Here is a 21,231-nt window from a genome sequence, read left to right as displayed (position 1 = left end):
CACTCTCCTCTGTTACTTTCATCAAGAGGCTCTTTAGTTGTTTGCATTCTGCCATACGTGTGGTGTCATCTGCATATCTGAGGTTATTGATATTTCTCCCAGAAATCTTAATTCCAGCTTGTGCTTCATCCAGTCCAGCATTTCTCATGATGTACTCTGCATATAAGTTAAATAAGCAGGATGACAATACACAGCCTTGACATACTCCTTTCCCGATTTGGAACCAGTCTATTTCCATGTCCAGTTCTAGCTGTTGCTTATTGATCTGTATACAGATTTCTCAGGAGGCAGGTCAGGTGGTCTGGTATTCCCATCTCTTTCAGAATTTTCCACAGTTTATTGTGATTCACACAGTCAAAGGCTTTGGCATAGCCAATAAAGCAGAAATAGATGTTTTTTTTTCTGGAACTCTCTTGCTTTTTCAATGATCCAATAGATGTTGGCAATTTTATCTCTGGTCCCTCTCCTTTTTATAAATTCAGCATGAACATCTGGAAATTTACGGTTCATGTACTGTTGAAGCCTGGCTTCGAGAATTTTGAACATTACTTTACTAGCGTGTGAGATGAGTGCAATTGTGTGGTAGTTTGAGCATTCTTTGGCATCTCTTTTCTTAGTGATTGGAATAAAAACTGACCTTTTCCAGTCCTGTGGCCACTGCTGAGTTTTCCAAATTTGCTGACATATTGAGTGCAGCACTGTCACAGCATCATCTTTCAGGATTTGAAATAGCTCAACTGGAATTCCATCACCTCCACTAGCTTTGTTTGTAGTGATGCTTCCTAAGGCCCACTTGACTTTGCATTCCAGGATGTTTGGTTCTAGGTGAGTCATCACACCATCGTGGTTATCTGGGTCATGAAGACCTTTTTTGTATAGTTCTTCTGTGTATTCTTGCCATCTCTTCTTAATATCTTCTGCTTCTGTTAGGTCCATACCATTTCTGTCCTTTATTGTGCCCATCTTTGCATGATCCCTAGTTTTCTTGGTATCTCTAGTTTTCTAGAAGAGATCTGTAGTCTTTCCCGTTCTATTATATTCCTCTATTTTTTTGCATTGATCACTGAGGAAGGCTTTCTTATCTCTCCATGTTGTTCTTTGGAACTCTGCATTCAAATGGGTATATCTTTCCTTTTCTCCTTTGCCTTTCAGTTCTCTTCTTTTCACAGGCATTGGTCCATATAATTCTCCAGACAAGAATACTGAAGTGGGTATAGCCGTTTTCTTCTCCAGAAGATCTTCCTGACCCAAGGATGGAACCCAGTCTCCTGCATTGCAGGCAGATTGTCTGAGCCACCAGGGAAGCCAACACACACACATATGTATATATGCTGAGTTTACCAAACAGTTTTTTGGGTTTTCTGTAAGATGTTACAGAAAAATCCAAACAAACTTCTTAGCTAGCCCAATATGTACTCATTACTGAATTGAAAATATCCTCTCAGAATGTGAAAACTAAAGATGCAGACTTGAGAATAGCTGGCATCTCTAGTGCAGAAAGAAGCAGAACTAGAAAGTCCTAATTATGGCTTTCTTTAGGCTGGAAGAAATAGAAACCTACTCAAATAAGATCAAGATGAACAGCCAAGAGTTCAGACAGCCTCACTGTGACTCCGCCCAGAGGTCAGGACCAAAGTCTCTTCACTTGGGAGCCAGAAGGCCTCTCTCAGCAGCCACGCCTTTTACCTGAAACTATCCCCACCACTGACTCCTCTTGCACATGACCCAACGTGGCTTCCTCTGGATACTTCTGCAAATCTACAATCCTGCTTTCCAACTCAAATATTTCAGAATTTCTTCCTCACCCTCAAATCTCCAACTCCCATCATTCTCAGAAGATGACTCCAATCCTACTTCCCAGAAAAACAGAAACCATCAGACATAAGGTCCCTCATCTTTCCAGTCACAAACTTATACCTTCCTTTATTCAAGCCATCTTGTTTGCTATATGATTTCCATCAACATTTTTATTTTTGTCACCTTGTAATTAATTGGGGGATAATTACTTTACAATATTGTGATGGCCTGTGACACACATCAACATGAATCGGCCATAGGCATTCATGTACCTGCAACCTCCTGAACCTGCCTCCTGCCTCCCTCTGTCCCCACCCCAGCCCTCTAAGTTGTCACAGAGCACTGGTGGGTTCCTGGCCTCATACATCAAACTCCCACTTGCTATCTAGTTTACATATTAAAGTGCATGTTTCAATGCTATCCCCTCAAGTCATCCATCCTCTCCTTCCCCCACTGTGTTGAAAAGTCTGTCCTTTGTGTCTGTGTCTCCTTTCCTGCCCTGCACGTACGATCATCAGTACCATCTTTCTAGATGCCATATACACGCATTAACATATGATATTTGTCTTTCTATTTCTGACTTACTTTACTCTGTATAGTAGGCTCTAGCTTCACCCACCTCATTAGGACTGACTCAAATGCTTTCCTTTTTTATAGCTGAATAATATTCCATTGTGTATATGTACCACAAATTCCTTTTCCATTCATCTGCCAATGGGCATATATTCTATTCAAACAGCATTTAAAGGAGGCCCACCTTGGACCTGCCTCCCATACCCCCTGCTACACCTTATGCCCCTCTTCCCAAAGTTCTGAAAAGATTTGTCCATGCTAATTAATGCATTTGTCAGCTATGTGTGTGTATTTTATGAAGTTACAGTGGTATTTCTTGTTACTGACTCTAATAGCTATTTATCAGTTCTAATTCTATTATCTGTCTTAGCTGAATTCCTTTTCTATTAATTCAGATATAATTTACATATAGTGAAATGCATAGATCTTAAGTGTACAGTTTGATTGGTCTTGAGAAGTACATACACACATATAATACAAACCCTTATCAAAATAAAGAACATTTCTATCGCTCCATAAAATTGCCCCCTATCCCCTTCCTGTCAACCCCTCACCTGTGCTATCAGAGCTGAATGCCAGTCTAGTTTCTAACACATGAATTAGGTTGGTGTGTTCTAGAGCTTCATGTAAATGGAATTTTATGGTCTGTATGATTTGTGTCTGGCTTTTTTCATTCTGCATGATGCTTCTGAGATTCATATGTGTGTTCATGTACCAGTGGTTTACTCCTGTCCATTGCTGGATAATATTTCATTGGATGAATATACCACAGGTTTTTAGTTCATTCTTTTGCTGATGTACATCTAGGCTATTTCCAGTTTAGCGCTATAATGAAGAAGGCTGATCTAAATATTCTTGTAAAAGAATTTTTGCAAATAAATGTTTTCATTTCTTTTCTATAACCTCTATGAATGGTATAAATAATTGCTAGACCATAATATAAAAGCATGTTTAACTTCTACAGCAATTACCAAAGAGTTTGCTAAGATGGTACACCATACTATGCTTTCACAGACAGTAACTGAGAGTTCTGCTTCCTCATGACCTTCCTCAGCATGGGATGTTGCCAGTCTCCTTCATTTTAGGCATCCTAGTGAGAGTGCCTTATCCTCCTTGAAATTCTCTCTTCCCTTTTGTTTGGTGTAACAAGATGTCTCCAGAGTTTTATCCTTTGCTTCTCTACACCGCCTTTGCAAGGTTACTGTTGCTTTTCTGCTTTGAAAGGTAAAGTTTCTTTAAGGCTAATTCCTAGGTTTTCTCCTGCTCTGGATCTAATCACTCATCTTCATCTGTAGCATCTCTGACACCTGTGCAGAGACGACTCACTGGGAGTTTACATTTCCAACCATCTTTCTTCTAAGGTCCAAACCTCCAGCCTGCAGAAGCAAAATGACCAAGACAAGATATAGGATCTCCCTTTCTGGTGGTACAAGCTAGAAGTTAACCCATTTTCAAGATATTAAAAGGAAAAAAAAAATGTGGCTCTGGCATACCAAAATCTCTCCAGTCCTAACATTTTGCCATTTCCAAGAAGCCCTTGCTTCTAACATCTCTCACCTGCTGCTGCTGCTACTAAGTCACTTCAGTCGTGTCCGACTCTGTGCGACCCCATAGACAGCAGCCCACCAGGCTTCCCCGTCCCTGGCATTCTCCAGGCAAGAACACTGGAGTGGGTTGCCATTTCCTTCTCCAATCACCTCTCACCTAGAATCCTGCAATAGCCTCCCCAAGTCTTTACACACACCTGTGCTCCATCCAATCATTTCTAGATACTGGAGCCAGATGGATCTTATACCAATAGGCTTATATCATCTCTCTCCTCAAAGTCTTTTGGCTCTTCAGATGAAGATAAACCTCTATTACATGACCTGGAAGACCTCACGTTGTCAGGCTTCTAGTCTCCAAGACCCTCTCAAGCCATCTTTCTGCTCTTCCATGACACTGGTTTCCTTCCCCTTTTTCAGAATCACCCCTCCCTCTCCCACCTGAGACCCTCTGATTCCCTCACTGGCTGGGTACCTCTCTCTGTTTTTGCCCCACTAACTCCTCCTCATCCTCAGACCTTAGTTCAGTCTCACTGTCACTTCCACTCCTGGCCAGCTTGATCTCAATCAGAATTCCTGGCTTATATTATCAAAGGATCATGTATTGTCCTGTGTTGCATTTATCAGAGATATTAATTCCTCATTTAATTTTGATTTGACTTAAGTGAAATACATCTCCCCCTGCAAAGGGCATGGACTCTGGATAATTCTATTAATTTCAGTACAATTCCTGGCATATCATAAATGCTCAATCCATTTCTGTTCCAAGAAAAAATGAATGGGTATCACTCACCCTCCTGACTCCCTGATTGTTTCTTATTTTCATTTTGAAAGAGAACCTTACTAGTTCTTGGTTGGTCAATGAATCATCTGGACTTGGATCATATCTTTTATCTTTAGTCCAATCACTATGGCCAGGGTAGGCACATATGGAAACAGGACTGCTTCTTCCAGAATGCTCATTGAGGCAAAATTCACAGGATAGGTTGTGCCTACAAAAATACTGTATAGCCCAAGGGGAAAAAAAGAAGGAATAACTGTTTGTTAGGACATATATTAAGATAACCTTAAAGTGCATTCCAATATACTTAGGTGCAGACAAATACTGTTGATTCCACTTACATGTGATACCTAGAATCGTCAAATACACAGAGTCAGAAAGAACACTGGGAGGTGCCAAGGGCTGGGGTTCAGGGGGTGGGGAGGGGGAATGGGAACTCACTGTTTAATAGGGACAGAGTTTCAGTTCAGGAAAGTGAAAATTTTGAGAGATGGATGATTGTGAGAGTTGTACATAATATTAATATTCTTAGTGCCACTGAACTGTACAGGAAATATGGTTAAAATAGTATGTTTTATATTATATGACTTTTACCACAATAAAATAAAATTTAAAAATAAATAAATGAAACTATGTAATGCAAAAAAGTGAGGAATGTCTAGATCATGCCAATTCTCTAAATGAGATAAAATTAAACTCCTTAAAAAAGACTTTCTAGAAAGAATACGTTTTCCGGTGTGTGGGTGTGAGGTGTATAAGTACAGATGGATATATGAGTGGGAGTGTTCACAGATCTATATATAGGATACCACCCCCTTCCCTAACCTACTGATTCTTTCTTTGGGTCACTGACCAATAGTCTGCGTGTGTGTGTTCAGTTGCTCAGTCGTGTCTGACTCTTAACAAGCCCGTGGGTTGTAGCCCACCAGGCTTCTCTGCCCATGGAATTTTCCAGGCAAGAATACTGGAACAGGTTACCATTTCCTTCTCCAGGGGATCTTCCCGACCCAGGGATTGAACTTGTGTCCCTTGAGTGTTCCACATGGGTGGGCAGATTCTCCACCACTAGGACCAATTGGGAAACCTGACCAATCATCTAACTGAAATCAAACCTTCAGATGAGAGAGAACCAAGGAAAGTTCTCAGAATGAATAAAGACCAACTGGTTTTTCCTACTGATAAAACAAAACATGAATTTAATCTGTATATAATTCAAATGCATGGTAGGAAAAGCTCTTTGGAATCATGAATAAATTACTGCATACTGAAAACATTGTCGCTTTCAAGATGTATTAAAAATTAAAAATAAAATGATCACAGTTAATAATTATTCAATTCAGTTCAATTCAACTGTAACAAATACCACTGAAAATGAAATCTTTAAATAAAGTATGTCTTGATCCCTGTAAATGACCTACTTATTATAAGTAATATTAAATATAACCAAATTCAAAATCATCAAAATAAATAAGAGGTTTCCTTGGAGTTTTCTATAACAGGATATAACCATATAGAGCAGACAAACCAAATTTGAAAAAAAATAATCATTTGAATTTGATGGTCATTAAAATGAAACCATGGGGAGAGAGTGTGACAGTAGAAAAAACACTGGACCAGGAGAAAGAAAACCCCAAGTCTTATACCTAACTCTCTAGCCAATTACTAATTAAAGTTGAAACAACCTCTGGGCTTCAGTTTTCTTGTATTAAAAGTGGAACTGGAATAAATATTCAGTGGCTAAAATGTGTTATCTTGATTGCAACTCTCATCAGTTGATGGCCTGGGATACTCCATGCAGAAGGGTTTTGAGGCATCTGACATTTATCGGCAATACTGTTCTAGCTTCAGAAAGTTGTCTGTGCATTCTGAATATTTGCCAGACCTGGACAAGGCAGCCTCTAAGCTCCCATTCACATTTCAACTCCATCTGTGTTGTGTCAAAGAACAAGTGCGTGCAGCTCAGCTCAAGCAGCACTTACTGAGGTCCCACTGTTTATGGGCCACAGGTTAGGCAATGGAAATATGAAAATGACTAAGAGCAGATACTTGTCTTCGAGGGGTTTAAGTCTGGAAGAGGATGGGTAAAGAAGATGTGGTTCACATATATAATGGAATACTACTCAGCCATAAAAAAGAATGAAATAAAGCCATTTGCAGCAACACAGATGGACCTAGAGGTTATCAAGATTATCATTTTAAGTAAACCAGAAAGAGAAAGACAAATATTAAATGATAGCACTTACATGGAATATACATGGAATCTACAAATTAATCCAAATGAAATTATTTAAGAAACAGAAATGGACCCACAGACATAGAACAACATTATGGTTACCAAAGAGCAAAGGAGGGGAGAGATAAATTAGGAGATTGGATTACCATATACACACTACTGTATAAATATATATATAAAACTGATCATCAACAATGACTACTACATAGCACAAGGGACTATAGCCAATATTTTATAATAACCTATAAGGGAAAAGAATCTGAAAAAGAATACATATGTGTGTATGTGCATATAACTGAATCACTTTGCTCTACATCTGAAATCAACACATTATAAATCAACTATATTTCAAATTTTAAAAAAAGTTTAGAAGATGACTTAACCAGAAAACATTTAAAAATATAATACTTTACAAAAGTACAATACTTTACAGTCATAAGCATCTGATCTAATTCTAAGTATCAAATCAGAGAATCCATATTATGCTTTAAACGCTCACTGAAGTTACTAATGTTTGAATTCAAAGGAAATGTTTCCATTAAGCTTGTCTGTCTAGAGGATTACTTTTTAAAATGTGTTGTTTACATCCTCCGACACTGGCATTCAAACACTGTCAGAATGCTGTCCTTCACAAAGCCATGAATGATAAATTAAGAGTACAACATATCATCTGAAAATCTTACTTCAATTTCACATTGTGATATCTAACAACCAGTATGCTCTTCTCATAAAGTCTGGCCAACATGGTTCTCTCAATAGTCAAAATACACAGCTCATTTTTTTTGCTTTCAGAATATGCTGATAGAATTCTTCTAGTTAGAATAAACTTCCCACTCCAGCCACCTACTCATACCCTATGAATCTATCCAGCAGCCTTAGATGACTCCTCTGCCCCACATCCTCTGGATGTGCTCATTCATTCATGCACACAGTTTAGAAATCAGGTACCTATCCCATGGCAAGCTCTGTGCTTATGTGACAGACATAGATGAGAACGACCTTGCTCTCAGGGCTGATGCTGAGGTGACAGTGTACACAGTCAGATGATCGTACCTGAAGGATTTGACAACACAGTGAGTAAGGGGTTGCAATGGTGATCTACCCACACAGACAAGACTCATACAAGTGTTTGTAGGGCTGATGCAGAAAATCAAGAAATGGATGAAGGATAACACTCAGTTTGAAGCACCCATGGGGCATCCAGGTGGAGACAATTTAGCAAGTGGTAAGGTATGTGATAGAGAAGGCAATGGCACCCCACTCCAGTACTCTTTCCTGGAAAATCCCACGGACGGAGGAGCCTGGTGGGCTGCAGTCCATGGGGTCGCTAAGAGTCGGACACGACTGAGAGACTTCACTTTCACTTTTCACTTTCATGCATTGGAGAAGGAAATGGCAACCCACTCCAGTGTTCTTGCCTGGAGAATCCCAGGGACGGCGGAACCTCGTGGGCTGCCGTCTATGGGGTCGCACAGAGTCGGATACGACTGAAGCGACTTAGCAGCAGCAGCAGCTGCAAGGTATGTGAATTCAGGATTTGGTAGATAATTTCAGTGTTGTAATATAGACTTGAGATCATTAACACATAAGGGTGACTGAGTTCATGACCAGAAACCACACAGAAGAAGGCAAATCAGAAGCAAATGGAATTATAGAAGGAAGGGCAAGAGGAAGCTTCCAAAAGTCCTCCAGCTCTTATAACCACCACTCATTTTGCACAATTTGTCTTGCTACCTAATTAGCCTTCTCCAAAGTACATATGTCATGTTTTCTAAGATGTGTACTACCTTACCATATCTGACCCCAATGGTCAGGACCATGTTTTTCTTTTTTAACTTAAAAAAAAAAAATCTATTGAAGTATAGCTGATTTACAGTGTTGTGTTAATTTCTACTGTACAGAAATGTGATTCAGTTATACATATACGCACATTATTTTTCATACTCTTTTCCATTATGATTTATCACAGGGTGTTGAATGTAGCTGCCTGTGCTGTATAGTAGGACCTTGTTGTTTATCCATTAGGACTTTGACTTTTTAAAATTGCACCTGTGCCTCCAGGAATCTTCCACTTTGCTGTCTTTCTAGAAGGCAGGACTGGAAAGTCACCTGACTGATTATCTATCATACAGTGAATATTATAGCTCAGACCTTTGAAGCTCCAAATACCATGAAATCCCTTTCTAATACTTATGTCTGGAACAATACTCAGATGGTACAATCTTTTTAAGACAGGTATCAAGATTTTACTTCAGGCTGCTATATATTAGGTCACTATTTTTGGCCTAGGGAACAGAGAGTCTGTACATTGAAGTATTCAGCCTAAAGACTGGAAGATTTTATGTTATTTTATTTCTCCAAATCACATTTTGTGACAATTGTCATGACTATCGTGAAGAATATCAAAACAGAATCTCTTTATAATTTTTACTCTTACCAAAAATTTAATATCTAAAGTATATTAGCCAGCTGATACCTATAGTCCTATATTTCAGATAACAGGATGTAAAATATATCATGTTTTTCTGAAGAAAAAAAAAGGGTTAGCAAAGAAGACTTAAGCTTCAATATATTACAAGACAGAGACAGCTAAGGCAGATAAATCTGCTACACTGGGTGAAAAGTAAAAAGAAAGCCATCGGGTTACTTTACTTTTGTTTTCATCTCTTTATACTAAGACACTAACTAATCTTTCTGACCTGGATAGAACTTCTGAATGTGGATCCCTGTGAGTGTGTGAGTCGCTTAGTTAAGTCCGTCTTTGTGCGACCCCAAAGGAATCCTGCCAGGCTCCTCTGCCCATGGAATTCTCAGGCAAGAATACAGGAGTGGGTTGCCATGCCCTTCTACGTGTGATCTTCCCAACCCGGTGGTCAAACCCAGGTCTCCTGCACTGCAGGCAGATTCTTCACTGTCTGAGCTACCTGGGATACCACTCCATACTTAAAAAGACCTGATACATGGATTTAGGAATTCCTTAGCTATTTCGTATACCGTCTATTTTTTCTAAAATATAAACCCCATAAGTTGAAAACAGAACAAAGAGCTCCTCCTTGTGTGTTAAGAACTATATTTAAACAAGAAAAATGTGTCACATGACCCTTGTGTACTCATCACTTACAACTTTAAAATAACTTATATTAAAAAAATAAATAAATAAATAACTTGATATGCTTGAAATTAAGAACACTTCTCAAATATCCATCAAGAATGCTTTGGGTACAGGAACATAAGTCAGAACTAATTTAATAGACTACATGCTGCTGCTAAGCTGCTGCTAAGTCACTTCAGTCGTGTCCGACTCTGTGCAACCCCATAGATGGCCTCCTACCAGGCTCCTCTGTCCCTGGGATTCTCAGGCAAGAACACTGGAGTGGGTTGCCATTTCCTTCTCCAATGCATGAAAGTGAAAAGTGAAAGTGAAGTCGCTCAGTTGTGTCCGACTCTGTGACTCCATGGACTGCAGCCCACCAGGCTCCTCCGCCCATGGGATTTTCCAGGCAAGAGTACTGGAGTGGGGTGCCATTGCCTTCTCCGACTAGACTACATAAAGTTTAGCAAATACAGACAGAAAACCCCATCAAAAACCACTACTACACTAGTCCTCATTTGTGAATATGCAGATCATGAATCAAAGTCTATGAAAAAAAGCTAAGCAGTTAAGACACTTACAAGACAGCATAGATACCTTAATTGGTTTTCAATTCACATCTCCTCTCTATCTGAATATAATGGCATCTCTCAGAGGATAATTGGGCTTCCCTTGTGGCTTAGCTGGTAAAGAATCTGCCTGCAATGAGGGAGACTGGGGTTCAATCCCTGGGTTGGGAAGATCCCCTGGAGAAGGGAAAGGCTACCCTCTCCAGTATTCTGGCCTGGAGAATATCATGGACTGTATAGTCCATGGGGTCACAAAGAGTTGCACAACTGAGTGCTGTTGTACAAAAATAGAGGATAATTATCTGGCATAATTGTGGGAAATACAGAAAATATGGTACTAAATAATATGGAAATCATCAGCTAAGTGTTATACTTTATACTAGATACACATATATGTTTGGTTCATTATGGTTCTTTAATATCTAATTAAGCATTTGCTTTCAAATTTCATGAAATTATTTTCTATAAAATTATCTTGTTTTACTATATATAATACAGAGGAATTATCAGTATATTTCTTCCTAAAATCTAGTTAAATATCTTCTCTAAACCATAGGCTGCTCCTTTGCAAGTCCCAAAGAAAAATCTTCATAGAGAGAGTCCTGCATATAGTTGCATTCTAGTTACTGTTATTTGAAAAGTCTTTTGAACTTTTAAATTCACCTTTGCCATTAAATGTAGCATTTCACTGAGAATCCATAAAAGATAATACCTGATTCTCAGCAAACGCTTTTCCATTTACCAAACAACGATTTTCAAGATTCTACGTCTACATCTTGCTGTGTTACTTATTGATAATTACTAACTTCTATATTTTATGACCGTTAATTACTTGACTTTCTGATGAATAATTTGGCTCAGGGAAAGAAAAATCTATAAAGAGGGAGATAATTTAAGTTATCATTCAGACTGAAATTCAAAATTGCGAGAAAGAGGTACGAGCTCTAATTAAGGAAGAAATTGGCATCAGCAGATACTGTCATGGGCAAGCCAACACATAACTACTTTCCTTTTTAATATTTTATTCTACGGTTAAATAAATGTTTATGTGTATGAAAAGTTTTCACAAGTTAGCAACAGATTAAAGAATATCTAAAGCTAATTCTGCAGACCTAAATAGACATTTCTCCAAAGAAAACATGTGAATGTCCAATAGGCACGTGGAAAGATGCTCAGTATCACTAATTATCAGAGAAACGCAAATCAAGACTACAATGAGGTTATCTCCTAGCACTGGTCAGAATGGGCATCATGAAGAGGTCTAAAAATGATAAATGCTGGAGAAGATGTGGAGAAAAAATGGAACCCTCCTACACTGTTGGTGGCAGTGTAAATTGGTGCAGCCACTCTAGAGAACAGTATGGAGATTTCTCAAAAAAACTAAACATAGAATTACCATATGATCCAGGAACCTCACTCCTGGGCACATATCTAGTGCACATGTGCTCAGTTCAGTCGTGTGCAACTCTTTGTGATCCATGGACTGTAGCCTGCCAGGGTTTTATGTCTGTGGGATTTTCCTAGCACCAATACTGGAGTGGGTCATCATTTTCTTCTTCAGGGACTCTCCCCACCCAGGGATTGAATCTGCTTCTCCTGAACTGCAAGCTGATTCTTTACCACTGAGCCACAAGAGAAGCCCCACAAATACCCAGAGAAAACCATAATTTGAAAAGATATATGCATCTGAATATTCACTACAGCATTATTCACAATACCCAGAACACAGAAGCAACCTAAATGTCCATCGACGGAGGAATGGATAAAGAAGTTGTGGTACATATATACAGTGGAATATCACTTAGCCATAAAGAAGAATGAAATAATGTCATTTGCAGCAACATGGATGGGCCTAGAGTTTATCAGACTAAGTGAAATAAATCAGGAAGAGAAAGAGAAATACCATATGGTATCACTCATATGTGGAATCTGAAATCCAACACAAATGAGCATATCTACAAGACACAAACACTCTCACAGACACAGAGAACAGATTTGTGGTTGCCAGGGGTCGGGGGAGAAAGGGATGGATTAGGAATTTGGGATTAGCATACGCAAACTACTATATACAGGATTATCTACAGTATGGACGGACAACAAGGTCCTACTGTACAGCACAGGGAACTATACAATATCTTGTAGTGAAACATAATGGAAAAGAATATAAAAAATAATATATATATAAATAACTTTGCTGTTACTGATATAAATATAAATATATCCCTTTGCTCTACAACAAAAACTAACACAACATTGTACTTCACCAAAACAAATTTTTAAAAGTTAATGTCAATTCTGCAATATATTCCCCTCTCATCATCCAAAGAACACTTACTTAGATCATAATAAATGTACATAAGCCTGATGTAAAAGCATAAGAAAATAAATACAGAAAACCCAAGACATCCACCACAGAATCTTAAAAAATTCTTCAACACATACCATATTTAAATCTATTCTGTACCCAACACTTAACTGACATGAAACAGGAACTTCTGCTTGGCAAGTAAATGGCCCCATATTCTAATTCACAGTGAATAATTAATTAAATCTTGTGACACTAAAATCATCACTCTGTTTCTCCATTTTTTTTCTAGCAAAAGATGATGGAATGACCCTAAGCTAATTTCTCTTCTCATTTTTGAATTAGGGTTGTCTTTTAGTCATTTCAAACTTTATCATTTTGCCCACATTGCTTTTCCTGCAAAGACATTTATGAGCTATTTAATGAGAAAGAAAGAAGACTGGAAGGAAGGTAAAAATAACCTCAGGTCAAACCCTGGACTCATTTTACCTTCGATCTCTTTGCCAAATTTGCACCCTGGAGGCTGCAGCCCTGGTCACACCACCCAGCTAGCACAATACGATGGATGGATTCTTCCACAAGGACCAGTCTCAGCAGGACCTCTAGTAGCTGCAGCCATCACAGGAAAAGGTGCTCCTGGGAATCTTCTGTAGTTTTACAGAGTAAAGTTAATAATGCCACCTTTCTTGGTACAGCAATTGGAAGTTTAAGGGTGCCTGTACCATCATGTTAAAGCCTCATAAGTTAGAAAGGCAGAAATTAGCAATTTGACTTTACACAGGAAGAAATCAGGGCACAGATGAGTTAACTTATCTATGTTTACACCTATGGAATATGACAATGTTGAGTTGAATGTAGTCCCCTGCTCTGTCACACTCTCTCATGCTCACCTTCCTTTCTGGCCATGGCAGTTTTTAAGTGGTAGGAACTAGTCAACATCTGGCTAAAGCAAAAGATTTTCTCTTTACCCAACAGCCCAATGCCTGACCCAACCCTAACACCAGATAAAATGGTCTTATTTGGTGAATTTATTATCACATGATATCTTGTTAGAAATAACCTACCTAACACATAAAATTTATCACAATAGTAGAGAGAAGAGAGAACCTCACTGTGGGAAAGTGCAAAGGGATTCGAGAATTCTGTGAGCAAATGAGCCAGATTAGAGAACCCAGATGTACATGGGGTGGGCCAGATCCAGAGCCTGGAGTGTGACTGGGGTCCTCAGAAAAGGCTGAAAAATGCCACTGTTCACATGACATCTTTTTGCTCCTTTTAGGTTTATTTTCTGGATCCAGGATCAAATACTAAAAGGCAAGGAAGGAACCAAGTTAGTTCTGGGAATTTCACTAACAGAAACTAGTAATAATAGAATACTCACAGAATAGCCCTCTCAGGAGATGAGCGTGGGGCAGAGTAAAATATGTAATGTATGCAGCCAAATGACCAAATGTTAAGTTCCTTCCCCGACAGAAGAGGGAAACTAACCCTGATATCCACAGCTTGATGCAGTTTTGAAAAGACTTTTAAGAACACTAAAGATATGGAGTCCATGTATGTGGGTTCTGGGTTCTATTACTTTCATCGTCATATGCCTCAGGCCAACTTAATTCAACTCCCAGGACAAGTTCTAAAATATCCAGCTCCTATCATAGAACAATATGTAGAAAGCTGCTTAAAAATATAAAACAGTCCATAAAGATGAATGAAATGCCATACAACAGGCTTTACAATCCATGGTACAGTAATCTCACCAGCATATTACAGATGTTAGAGGGCAATAATATTATTGCAGACTTTGCTATTTGATATCTTTGCAGGTAGCTGACTCTTTCTGCATAGGTTGAACTCAAACCTTTCTTCTCATCTGACCAGTTGAGCAAGTAACACTCACAAGATGCTGTGTTTCTATTCAAGTCAGCAGGGGTGCCTGCAGTCCACACTGGTTTCCACATTCTACTGCAGATTTAGGAATCTATTTACTTCAGCAGTGGTGCCCCTTGCTTCTGGTTAAGACAGAATACTCAGAGGTAAAGGAGAAGCAAGTGAAGTGAAAGTGAAGTCGCTCAGTCGAGTCCGACTCTTTGGGAGCCCATGGACTGTAGTCTATCAGGCTCCTCCGTCCATGGGATTTTCCAGGCAAGAGTGCTAGAGTGGATTGCCATTTCCTTCTCCAGGGGATCTTCCCAACCCAGGAATTGAACCTGGGTCTCCCGCATTGCAGGCAGACGCTTTACTGTCTGAGCCACCAGGGAAGCCCCAGAGAAGCAAGACAGGTTGGCAAAAATGTGAACTAAGTGTTATGTTTCTTACCCTCTCTTCTCTTTGATAATGCCTCATTTTCATTTTTTAAGGCTTCTCTTTTTCTGAATTTTCTCCAGGAGCATTTTGGGACCTAGTACTAGGTATGTATATTTACTAAGATAGATTTTTGTTGAATCAGAAAACTACAATAATTCAAGAACAATCTTCCCTAAATTTAACCCTATCCAATTAGGGGTGTGAATGAGACTAGACTCTGGGTGAAAGGGTACATTTTATCCCCCAGACTTTTCTACTTAACACAGCACCTTGGGCCTGTGAATGCATTAGCAGCATTCTCAAATTAATATTTACTTTTCCCCTTATGCACCCCTGCCTCAGCAACATGAGAGAGTATTCTGGGGTATAATATACAAAAATCTATGCAAATGTCCATGAAAAGATGATATCTGCCTTCTTGGGGACTCTGCCCTCACTCCACTCCAGAAGCCCTCTGCTACCATTCCTTCATTTCCTAGTTGCCAATTGAGACTGCTGGATGAATTTTGAGTCACAATATTATAATTGGTTGGAGGAGAAAAAGGAGGAAAAAAAAGCTGAAGGTACAAGGGTTCTACCCCCTCCTTTGTCTCTCCTCTCACAAAGGAAGTAGGCGTTACGGAGGTTTGAAGAGTTAGTGGGTGCAAGGTTCCCTGTTAAGAGAGATGGAGAAGTCCAAACTCAATATCCTTTATAAATCAATTCACACCATGAATTGCAGGATTCGTAAGAAAGACAGAACCTCCTAGAATCCCAAATGAATTTTCTTGCCCACATTTATACAATGTAAGTGGCAGAACTAAAACTTGAACCCCCAAATGTTTGATCCAACTTTAATGGACTTTCCACTATGCTTTTTATAACCTTCAAATTGGAGATAATTCCCTTGCCCTCACTCCACTGGGAGACCCTATTAAGAGTGTGGGTGAAGCTCCTGGTTCTCCTATAATCAGCAGCTCATCCTCTGAATCAGCCTAACCTTCTGCCAAACTCCTTCTCTGACACTGAAAGAAGAACAGGCACCAACTTAAAGAAGAGGTGGATGAAACGCAGGTTTCTTCTTCTCGGTAGAAGGGCAGAGTGGCATGTGGGAACTGTGCTCGGACCTAGCATAAAAGGTCTGGACCTGGTTGGGCTATGTTTTGTGAGGCGGTTCAAGGTACCACAGGAAACCTCTAAGGGCAGGACAAGGATCTGTGGATGACATGATTACCTTCTACACAAGCTCTTTGGGAAAATCCAAATACACACATATTGAACTTGAACACAGTTCAGCTCTTTGGCATTTGTTTCAATAACCACTTAGGATAATGGCCAATATGAGGTAAATGCTCAATAAATGTTAGTAGTTCTATTAAATATTCTGACACGATTCTCAATTCCCTGCCTCTAGCAATCACTTTCATTTTCTGCTTCTATATTTTTTTTCTCTTGTCTCACTACTCTGTAGCTCTTTTCTCTATGAAGCTTTTATAAAAAGGGAATAAGATTTTAGATCTAATGAGATCTTCTTTGATTTAGGTCCCAGGATAACACAGTTTTCAACCCATGTAATATATTGGCTCTTGGTGTCTGGTGACAGTTACCTCAAGGAGTATTCATTGAGGAAGTTAGGTTCCAAAAAAACTTCTGGAACACATAGTCATACCCACACCAACACACCTCGAAATCCTAAGATTAAGAAAGACCTTCTATTTGCAGGGAAATAAATCAAACCATTAGAAATTATTTGCAGGAGTAAATTACATCTAGTAATTACTATATGGCAATGGTGTCTAAAAGCAGTGCACCTTGCCAACAAAACAAATTATTTGTATGACAAATTACTTACAAATTTCAAAGAATTCCTGTTCTGAAATCTTAAGGTGAAACTAGCTTCATTATTCTTTTCTATTTATAAAAATTTAAAGACATTATCAAGACAAAATTCAAGCAGTAATATAAAATCAAGACTGATGAAACTGCATGAATATATTGTAATTGATATTGTATAACATTTCTTTGGCATGTTCACCCATCAGTTTTCTCTCTTCTCTCTGCTGATATCTGATTTTACAAATTGTGAACAGCGAGTACACACAGTAGGTAAGGAGCCCAAGGGGATGACTCTACAGTAATGACTAAAGTGAATTTCAAGTCTAAATGCTCTGTTACCAGGAGCTTAGCTTTGTAAGACCTGTTGTGAGAGCAATTTCTTAGGTATGTGCTATGATGACCACGCATTATCACAAAAACTTGTCTCTGATTTAACAACTGTTTCAAAACCTTGTGAAAAGCCTCCTGCTTTTTTCCAATCTATCTTTATGCAAAGTTTAGAAAGGGCTACCACCCATGACTGTGTGTCATTACATTCCCACATAGGTGTGTCATCTGAATACCCCCTAAGGATCCTATTTTTAAGACATAAAGTGCCCTCTAGAAAAAAAGTACAGCTCTGTTCCACCAATGAGCTGATAACAGCGCAGACTTACATCGCAGCAAACTGGGATTCCAAAGCATGCCCAATCTGCCAGGGCAAGGAAGGCCAAGACATTAGGCTGATTGACAGAGTTAGTGCTCAGGCCCCGGGTTACAGAGGCTGTGGTGTGACAGCATCACACCCTATCACGTTTTGTGAATCTGCAATAAAGAAGCGCTGTGTGCGGGAGAGCAGTTTCGGGCACAGCAGCGGGAACGATGCTTTCCACGTGAGCAGCTGGACAGCATCTTTCATTTTTATTTGTCCATAGAAGCCGGTAGGATCTGATCACTACCAGGATGCACCCTCCCCACTAGAATCCCTCACTCCTTGCCAGCCCTGAAACAGCCAATGAAGAGGCGTGACGCCCACCCGCGTGCCCTGCACCTCCCTTCCCGGTCGGACCCTGTCAGGCAGCCTCCCATGTTTTCCACAGCGGCTGGAGGCCTCCGTCCACCTGCTGTGTGCAGCGAACACCAAAAGAAATGGGAGCCAAACGGTGCGTCCTGACCGGCAGGAGAGATGTCTGGGACAGGTGGCAGGGGTGGCGGCCGGGGAGGACAGACGGACTGACAACCAGACAGACAGACAGTAGCACCAGCAGACACCATCCATTACTTCCAGTCTCAGAAGAGGGGAAGCCTGCAGCGCCAGGGACAGACAGCAGATTAAGGAGGTTCTGCCTCCCTCAAGCCGGGAGGCTTAAAGTCTTTGTTTTTTGTTTTGGATAAGAAGGGACAGGGAATTTAGAAACCTGCTGCTCTTCATAGAACCAGGCCAACTCTGGCCTTCCAAGTTAATGGCTCCTCTCGGAGTCTACCATAAAAGGGCAGGGATGACTGGGTTTCTCCCTGTGTGCTATGATCGGCCCCAACAGCTGTCCTCAAAGCCCCCCTCCCCCATATGGGCTGCAGCCATGCTGCTGGAGACCCAACAGGTCAGGGACACAGCTCCCTCCAGCTCTCTCCTGCCAGCCTCCGCTGCACCCAGGCAGAAGGAGGAAATCCCCCCTCCTATGGCAGCATCTTCTCTTTTGGAGGCCTTCCGGAGGGTGGGTCGGGGAGAGGCCCTGGCTGCCCTGAGCTCTAGTGGGTATCACCCTTTTGCCATCCCTCCTTCTCTATTCACTAACTCCAGATGCAACAGGCTCCCTTTTGGCTCTTCACACAAATCTTCTGCCCCCGGACACACCTTCTGGCCTTAACTTGGGGCTCCAAGGAGCTCGTCTCCATCGGGGCTCTGAAGCCCCTCACTGCCAAGTTGAAAACTTTGCCCGATACTGGGAGACCCCTTTAGGGGAAGTCCCCTCCAACTCTACTCATCATCAGTGATGGGAAGCAGGTGCAGGAAGGCCAGCACCCCAGGGCGGGTTGGCCTGAGACTAAGGCAGGTGGCAGGACAGGGTCACCCATGCCTACATCTCCAGCCACCAGTCCGTCCCCTCCCCAAACCCAGCTAAAAGGGGCACTGGACAGAGGTCCCTTGCAGGGTTGGTTGATGGGATTTAAAGAAGGGCTGATGTGTGCAAAGATTCAGTCCTCTATTGTAAGGCTTGCACCAGGAAGGAGCAGGCCCTGGTGCTCCCTTGAAAACCAGTAAGGAGGAACCTGTATTTTATTCAGGCCAGGGTGCCCATCAGCTTCTCCCATTGTTAAAAAACTTTGCATTGCCAATGGCATCACATGTAGGGAAGAAAATGTCTTCACACAGGTTTTCTGTGTAGCAGACCCTGAATCAAAGGTTAAAGAGAAGCTGGGGAGGCAGGTTACCAAAGATGGCAACTGCCTAAAAAAAAAAAAAAGACCCAACCTCGGGCTGCGAGATGAATGAGTAGCAAAATGAACACTCAAAATAAGCATCTTTCTTGCATCAATGCTGGCACCCTTGGCTGGGGTAACCCCAACCTGCTCAACAACTCCAAGGCAAGAAGAGCTATTCTGGCAGCTCTTCCCCACCTCGCCTTCCTGCCTGTTTAGCGCCTGCCCCTCCTCTGCTCCGGCTCCGGGGCCCCTTCCTTCCACTCGGGCGGCATCTGCTCTTCTGAGCTTCCACACGTCCCACCCCCGGGTGGCCCCCGCACACCCAGTCCTCTCCTGCACCTCGGTCCCCAGCCATCGTCTCCCCAGGTTCCTCGGCTCAGGGCTCAGCGCATCCTCGTCTGACACCTGTCCTGCACCCCCCCCCCCCCACCCGCCTCCCTGCACCGGCCTCTGGGGCCCCAGGCCCCCAGGCAGGCGCCTCCGCCCGCACCCAGCACCCGGCCCGCCCCGCCCCCACCCCCAGCCGGGAGGACCGGGCGGCAGCGGGGAACGGCCCGCGGGAGGGAGGCTCGGCGGGCCCGGCCGGCTGGCTTACTTGAGCATGGCTTCTTCCTTCTCCTCTTCCTCCTTCTGCCGGTCCATCACCGCCAGGATGATGTTCCTCTCCTCCTCGGTCAGGTGGCTCAGGTCGGGCAGCTCGGGCATCGGGGGAGGCACGGTGGGCGGGCGGGGACCCCGGGGCCCCACGGCCGAGGACATCTTCGCGGCCTGGCCCGCCCCTCCTCGATGGCCTGGGTTCGGCGCGAGCGCACCTTCGGATCCACGCCCGGCGGCGGCCGCGTCCCTGCTCGGCTCACCGCGGCGCCCTCCCGGCGGCGGGACTGGGCAGCGCGCGAGCCCGGGCTGTCATGGTCCTCCGCCTGCACCCAGCCCCGGAGGCGGCCGCCTTTGTTTTGGTGGCCCTGGCGAGGCGCGGGCGCCCGGCCGCCTCCCGCAGCCCAGCCTTCCCGGGCGGGGGCGGGAGCGCACGGGGCCGAGGATGCTCGGGGCTCGGCTAGGATGCTCCGGCTCGACCGCCTCCGTGCGTCCGCGGTGCGGGAGGAGAGTTTGGGTGGCACTTAGGCGGAGTCTCCGCGGCTCGGCTCCGGTGATGCTGCTGAGCTCGCAGACACTGCCGCCAGCCGCTCGGCCCCGAGCCGCTCCGCCCACGGCGCCCACCCGCCCACTCCCGGGCCCGGGCCCGCGCGCCCCCTACCCCCGCCCTTGGCCGGCGTGAACACTGCCGCGCTCCAGCCCAGGTACCTCGGCCCGTGACTCATCCTGCCTCTCCCGCTCCCTAGTCTCTGCCATCCTCGCCAGCCCTGTGTCTCCACGGTTTGCCTTAATCGTCATCATCCCCGCTCCCCATGTTCTTCGTGGATCATTAGTATTATCAGAACACCCTTGGTGTTCTGAACAGGACGAAACAGCCTCAGCATGCATTTCCTCCCCTCCACAGTATCTTTCTCATGTACTGATCAAGTGTTCATAGCCACAACGATGTGTTTTTTAAAGATAATTTTGATCCACCTCGCCCCCTCCACCCTCCACACACACACACCAGCCTGGGTTTTCTGGGTCTTCCAGTCTTCCTTGACCCACCCTCTGCGTTCCTGCTGTGCAATGTATCTGAAATCCCCCTCCAGAGGCACCACGGCGAATCTTTAATTTGTCATTTTGGCCTCTGGATAGTCCATCTTATCACATAACTGCACTTCTCTGCTGTTGGCAAATGGATTATCTTCTCTAATTCCTCTAATGATGCTCGCTATCATCATGC

General features: G+C 42.6%; 1 protein-coding gene across 50 annotated transcripts in view; it reads right to left on the bottom strand.

Moving 5' to 3' along the window:
- RIMS1 (regulating synaptic membrane exocytosis 1) overlaps nt 1-20,549 on the bottom strand; it is a 606,124-nt gene extending 585,575 nt beyond the window's left edge. For all 50 annotated transcript variants that reach the window (XM_027550929.1, XM_027550882.1, XM_027550886.1 and 47 more), the window contains exon 1: nt 20,008-20,549. In XM_027550929.1, the coding sequence (XP_027406730.1) occupies nt 20,008-20,171 (164 nt within the window). In that variant the 5' untranslated portion in view covers nt 20,172-20,549. The remainder of the gene's footprint in view (nt 1-20,007) is intronic.
- Between the last annotated feature and the right edge of the window lie 682 nt (nt 20,550-21,231).

The sequence above is a fragment of the Bos indicus x Bos taurus genome, chromosome 9, assembly GCF_003369695.1.
Source record: "Bos indicus x Bos taurus breed Angus x Brahman F1 hybrid chromosome 9, Bos_hybrid_MaternalHap_v2.0, whole genome shotgun sequence".
Classification (NCBI taxonomy): Eukaryota; Metazoa; Chordata; class Mammalia; order Artiodactyla; family Bovidae; genus Bos; species Bos indicus x Bos taurus.
Note: the sequence above shows the minus strand (reverse complement) of the source record. Positions and strands in the feature narration are given on the sequence as shown.